We start from the raw sequence: 6,870 nt of genomic DNA, 5'->3' as shown, positions 1-6,870 counted from the left end.
TTGTTTTGGTTAAAGCCATGGGTTTGGACCTCCTTTCGTCCTGATGTAACTGTTACATGGAGACGGGAGTAAGCAGGGTCGTCTCGTTCATTTTTTGGGCCCTGGGCGATCTAAGATTTGGGACCTAAATTTTGAATTCAAAAACAATATTTAATAAGAAAAAAATATGATTCTTATAATATAAAAAAAAATTAGAGGGAGGGAGCCGAGTAGAAAGAAACATAAAACCTAATTTATTTATTTTTTATAGTACTGCATAAAAAAAATTGGGTCTTCTTAATTTTGGAGTCCTGGGCGGTGGTCCATCTTGCCCACCCTAATAGTCGACCCTGGGAGTAAGGCGTTACAGGGAGACGAGGAGTAAGGCAGTAGATAAGATAGAGCTCTTGTCCGCCTTTTAGGTTGACTAATTTGCCTTGTCTTATCGCGGTTGCTGACACAGAGTTAGTCGTGGGCTTCTTCCTCGCCGAACTTCAATCTTTTATTTGGAAAAGTATATCCCCTCGGGGAAGTAACTAAAATGTTATTAAATTTGTTTGGAAATACATGTAGTTAGAGTGAAAATTATATTTCAGAACAATATTTTATTTAAATCAATATTTAAATAAAATAATAAAAAATATAATTTGAAACAAATTAAATATAATTGTTTTTGTTCAAACTCAGATCCAACTCCAAATGAGTGTTTCCAAATTGGGCTAGCTGATACGGTTAATAATTGGATAAAAATTGTAACTTAGAATTTAAATTTTGAAACGTTACATAATTAGTTTATGAATTTACATGTTATAAATTAAATTAATAATAATTAATGTGTAATTATTTTTCTTTAATACTTAGAATTCAACACATTTTAAGTTCATGTAGTTGTGGAAAGATAAATTCATACGTACCAAGTTGATGACACTTTTAGACGAAGGGTTCATGATTATTGTAGTGTTCTATTATGTTATTTATAGCATTCATCCTGGATTGCTTATAGAATAAATTATGGGCTAAGAAAGTACCAATCAAAATATTTTTCTTTTGTTGGATCACTAGTAATGAATATCTTTGCATTGTAATCATGGAAACAATTACTCGTGTTCTTTTACATTGTCATGACTAATGTTTTCATCATTTTCTAGTAACTCATTTGATTTGAACAAAATAGTCAGAACTTTGAACGAAAATGTGCATTTCTCGTTACTTTGGAAAATGTAATGACGTTTGACTAACTTAGTGGCGACTTTATTGCTACGATGAAAACCTTTTTTTTTAACTTTAGGTTTTGCTTGGTAGATATTTTAGTTTCACTTAACTCTCATGACATACTTTTAGTGTTAAGCGACATCTTTTTTAACTAATTGTTTCTGCAAGGCTAATAAAATTTGAACTCAATAACAATCGGGCCAACCAAAATTTGTTTGAGAAAGTTTTCCTATTAAGTTAAATCGAAATGGCTCAACATAAAATCGAAGCAATTGACATACGCATTATCCTTTTAATTCTCGAAGTGCTCATAGCTAGATGGAAGATCCCAAATGTTATAGACAAAAGAACAATGAAGAAGGATATGGTTTGCCGACTCTCCTTCGTCCTTGCAAAGACCACATTTACTATAGATTTGATTCCCTCATGTATTGTATTCCCAAAAAAATGATATTTTCTATGGTAGAAGGTAAAATTATAAAAACTCTTATATATCCTATTGCTTTCTCTAAGTCATTAATGAATAAGGTTTTCTTATTTGAAAATTGTAAAATTTTAGTTTTTTGTGAGTTGTATAGCATCTAATTTATTATATATATTTATTTGACATAATGTTGCATTGATGATGTGAGGTAAGCCCCCTTGAAGAATTTTTTTTATCTTTATAGTCATTGTATACACATTAGTTGCCTTAGACTTTATGGTGCATTCTCATGGGCAAACACATCTAGAGTATGAACAAATGTGAAATGTAAATGAAATTTGGTAAGTTTGGGTTTCGATTCCAATGAAGAACCGGTTCAATTTAAGTGAGTTGGGTTATGCTAGATCTTTTCGAAGAATAAACCATAGTCACACATAAAAGGAAAAAAAAATGTAGTCACACTAATTAGTTATGATCTATTTAGAATATTTTTTTTCACTTTTGAATGTCTTTTAAAAGGTTGGGAGACATAAGAATAAGTAATATTTGTTTTACTCAATTTTGGTATAAGGAAATCACAATAACATCTCAAATCAAGAAATGTACAATAATATTGATTAAATCTTAAGTTAAACTCGTGTTAATTATTATTGAATATATCCTCTATTCATTTTGTTCTATAAGATTCAAAACAACCAGCTGATACATATAAGTATACTATGAACTATTTATATAAAAATGTTGTGTTTGATTATGCGAAACACTATTATGCAATTTTGTACTTTTTAAAAAATCAATTGAAGAAAATGTCGTTACAAATTCAATGTGAATTCTGTCACAAAAACTCAGTTGCTAAATATCTCTGACCGAGAACTTAGAAGTCGCAAAATAATTGAAAATTCCGTTGCAAAACAAATGTATTTTTTCGCTAAAGTTCATTTCAAGTGCTAGTTAAAATGCGTGTTGCAATTTGATCCGGGCCATTTGTAATTGGCTAAAGATCCTTATAAATCAATTGCAAAGAATAACTAAAATGTCATTGCCATCAAAATAGAGTTAGTTTTTGTTTGAAAACTAAAGGTTTGTATTTGAACTAAAATTTCTTTTTAATAATATGTATTTAATATTTTAGCTTAATGGTTTTATTTTAGAATAAAAAATTTATATTAGAATCTTTGATTAAGAAAACATTAATTCCATAGAAAAATAATGATATAAAAAGAAACTTTAGAATTGTGCATAGACTTAAAAAAAAAAATTAACTTTTGTTTTTTATTTTGATTGGGCTTTTGGTTAAGCTTCTCCTATTAATGGATTGTATTTTTATACTCAAGTCCCAAATTAGAAAGTATTTTGGTTGATTTGATTTAAATGTCTTCAAGCCCAATAATTGAGTATGTTTTGTGTTGTCTTCCATGGATGTTTTTATTCTTTTATTTGAAAAAATATGTTATTTTTATTCAAGGTAGGTTTAAGTTTGATCGGTTATAAGATTGGTTCAATCGAATACGCTAATCCCCCAAATTTGGTCATTTCAGACCACAAGAGTGTCCCAAACGTAAAAAAAACTTAGAAGAGAGGCTCTTAGTTCTTACCAATAAGAAAGCCATCTAATAAAGCACCAATTCTTTTATTTCGAATCCACTTTTAAAAAGCAATTTTAAAGTGAATTGAATTTCTTCATCATGCTACATTTTAGGTCTAGTCTAAGCCATTATTTGAAAACAAAGTTTAATAATTCAAGATAATGAACACTTTGAAACCACAAACAATACAAATGTTATCTTATTCCTGTAAATAAAACCATCCAATAATCCTTAAACATTCAAGGAAAACATAACAAATTCAAAATACCATACCATTCCATCACCATCATCCCCACAACAGTCTTCATGGTTTCCACAACAGAGTAGTCTCTGCCACCATCGATGTAACAACATAAGGGTCCATGTTTGATGCCGGCCTTCTATCCTCAAAGTATCCTTTCCCTTCCTTCTCCGTGTCACGACCCACCCTGATCGATGCACCTCGGTTAGCCACTCCCTGTTTCAACAACAACAACAATTACACTTCACTTTCTCCTTTTTTTCAAGTCAAACATTTAAATTTCTTTTTTTATTATTTACCCATAGGAAAGTGTTGATGTCTGCTGTCTCGTGGTGACCGGTTAGACGACGCTCATTGCCTTCACCGTAGGCAGCTATGTGTTCCTTGTGCCTCAATCCAAGCTTTTCAATCGCCTTCTTAATCACCTCGTAACCCCCCTCTTCCCTCATTGATTGGGTACTGATTGATCATTTATAAACAAAAATTAATTTCTATGGATTCAAATTATAAATTCTTTACTACAAGTTCTTTACCTATAGTTAGTATGAGCGCCTGCTCCATTCCAGTCACCCTGGATAGGCTTGGGGTCGAATGAAAGGACGACTCCAGCAATTTCAGTAATCCTCTGTTAACAAACAATAAAATCAAAACATTAGAATAAGTAAACAATCTCATTTGCCCAACAAGATTTTATTTTTGTCGTACCTCCAAGATGTATCGAGCTGCCCACAGCTCATCACCAGCTGAGATACCAACAGATGGTCCAACTTGGAACTCCCACTGAATCAATGTATTAATTTCAACATTAGACAAACACAAGAATGATTTCGAAATGAATTCATTACAGAAACGAAATTGTTTTAATACATACTTGGCCAGGCATAACTTCACCATTAATCCCACTTATGTTAATGCCTGCGTAGAGGCAAGCTTTGTAATGGGCATCGACGATGTCCCTGCCCCAAGCCTTGTCAGCACCAATTCCACAATAGTATGGCCCCTGAAAGAAACAAGTCCAAATAGTTAGGTAAAAATAAAGAATTTCGAAAACCAGAAAGATAAATTCAACACCAACACACCTGAGGTCCTGGGTAACCTCCAATTGGCCACCCGAGTGGCCATTTGACATCCTTCTGAAGCAAAGTGTACTCCTGCTCAATACCATACCTATATTTCACCATTTTTTAAATGTAAGTTACAGTTATTTCCATGCATTCATCAGGAATTGCTACAAAATTGTTCTTACCATGGTACTTCAGAAACAACATCGGGATGGGTGAAGACCTTGGCTGCTGCGTGCCTCTTGTTGGTGGGAATTGGCTCCCCAGCCGGAGTGTAGGCATCGCAAATCACCTATGAAATTTAAGAAAACATGTAGAAATTTACTAAAGAAGTCTTTGAATGAATGAATTAATAGCAAATACCAATTAGAGAAACCCTGATTGTGCTCTAGATCTAAAGAAGATGATGATTAAACTTTAAACCCATCAGTTTTGATTCAAAATTCAAACTTTTTCATCTTTAAGTTTCCAAATCTTCAGGAAATCTGTAACTCACCAAGATGTTGTTTCCCCTTCTGAAAGGATCCTTGAAAATTGCTTGAGGACTATAAAATCAAATCAAATCAAATCAAAACGATTATTAGACCATGTCTCTTAGTGATAAAATAGAATAAAATAATAACAACATACTAGATGATGACTTCACTATCTTTCCCTGGAGCTTGACCAGTGCTAGATCCATCATAATTCCACTTAGGCAATTGAGATGGGTCAGTAACTGGACCAGGAAGAGTCTGTAAATGCAAAAAAAGTTGATTACTATTCTATATTTCAATCAAAAAATAAGATACAAAGAAAGAGATAAATTAGTAAATTACCCTTGCTTTGCTTCGCATATCTAGCCCAGATCCACCAATCCTGTATTCAAAAAGATGCAATTCTTTTAGATTCAGAGATGAACGGCTTAAATTCAAAGTCAACTCAGATAATAAAGAGAAAAGTTGACCAAAAGTATGAACAGAATATATTAGAAAACGAACTTGCTTCGTTTCAGAATCTGTAACAGTTTATTTTCAATTTTCAAATAATCAGAACTCAGAAAGAGAACTATAGTTTCGGCATCGGAATCGCCGCATCGGAAAACTAAATATGAGTAAATCTAGTAAATCACAAGAAAACAAAACCGATAGAAGCATTGACTATACAGACGAAGAAATCCATTGGTAAACGAAGCTCTTAGTTAGAATCTGCTACAGAACTCAGAAAGTGAAGCATCGGTGCATCGGAAAACGCGAAATACAAGTAAATCACAACAAAACAAAAACCGATAGAAGCATTGACGATACAGAAGTCTGAATCGTTTGTAAAAGCAAGCAGAAAGAGTTCAAACAGATACGATTGCAGCTTTAACGATATAGCATGAAATAAAGCATAGAAAATGAAGCTCTGATGAAATCAAACACGGAGAGTTCGAAACTGACCATATGTATTCGGCGATAATCTTCTCAGTTGAATCAGAGAGATCAAGATTGATGAGATCCGATAGCAGAGACATTTTTCAAGATGAACTTAGAAAGAGAAAATGCAACTTTCTTCTATGTGCAGAGACCTTCACCGAAAAGAAGGTTTTATAATGAGGATTTACCTCTCTCTCTCTTAATTAATTTTATTAAATTATTTTAAAAAAAATAAAATAAAATTAATATTTTATAAAATTAATATATTAATAGGAAAATTATCGAACGAAATAAAAGGTGGGAAAAGAGAAAATATAATAATAATAATAATAATAATTATTATTATTATTATTTAGGTAAAAAGAATCAAAATTAATAAATTTTGGTTAAGATTCTAAAAACATATATAGAATCTAAATAGATTTAGAAAATAACAAATTACTTTATTCATTTTCAACCTATTATGCAAATTTAAGAAATTTAAATTTAGAAAATAACAAATTATTTTAGTATATTTAACGGTCAATTATACAAAGTTATTTTTTTTTAAATAATTACTGAAAGTCTATAATTGTGGCCCATTTGTACAGTGACTTGTTTGTAACCAATAATTATAACAATATATATTTTATTTAATATTATAATAATACAAGTAAAGAATATAATTAAAACATTTATATGTTTACCAAACTCGTCATATTTAAATAATATTTTCTATTAAATGTGGGAGGATATTATTCCTTTTTAAAAACAAATAGTCATAATCTATGTGTTACCACTTAAAATTAGAGTGTTATTATTAAGATGAATAATAAAAATTATATCAATCTACATTTTTATATTTAATAAAAGAATTTTGATCACTAAAATTAATTAATTAAAAAAATGAAAAAATGACTACTAGAATGTTTAAAAAATTATCATGTTATAGTAAATAAGCAATAGTTTCTATTTGGGTAGATTTTAAAGT

The 6,870-nt window shown here is 30.9% G+C and overlaps 1 protein-coding gene across 2 annotated transcripts; it reads right to left on the bottom strand.

Moving 5' to 3' along the window:
• Positions 1–3,352: 3,352 nt before the first annotated feature.
• Positions 3,353–6,076, bottom strand: LOC124919406 (glutamine synthetase cytosolic isozyme). 2 transcript variants are annotated; one of them, XM_047459640.1, is made up of 11 exons: positions 5,925–6,074; positions 5,322–5,361; positions 5,134–5,237; positions 5,000–5,048; positions 4,689–4,795; positions 4,522–4,609; positions 4,314–4,442; positions 4,148–4,222; positions 3,976–4,067; positions 3,742–3,901; positions 3,353–3,658 (listed from the first exon to the last, which is right to left on the bottom strand). In XM_047459640.1, exons 1-11 carry the CDS (start codon positions 5,996–5,998, stop codon positions 3,506–3,508), a joined length of 1,071 nt encoding a protein of 356 aa, XP_047315596.1. In that variant the 5' UTR covers positions 5,999–6,074; the 3' UTR covers positions 3,353–3,505. The 2 variants fall into 2 exon arrangements, with proteins under 2 accessions (XP_047315596.1, XP_047315598.1); XM_047459642.1 differs by lacking the exon at positions 3,742–3,901 and having other exon boundaries at positions 3,353–3,607; positions 5,925–6,076.
• Between the last annotated feature and the right edge of the window lie 794 nt (positions 6,077–6,870).

Source organism: Impatiens glandulifera, chromosome 1 (genome assembly GCF_907164915.1).
Source record: "Impatiens glandulifera chromosome 1, dImpGla2.1, whole genome shotgun sequence".
Classification (NCBI taxonomy): domain Eukaryota; kingdom Viridiplantae; phylum Streptophyta; class Magnoliopsida; order Ericales; family Balsaminaceae; genus Impatiens; species Impatiens glandulifera.
Note: the sequence above shows the minus strand (reverse complement) of the source record. Positions and strands in the feature narration are given on the sequence as shown.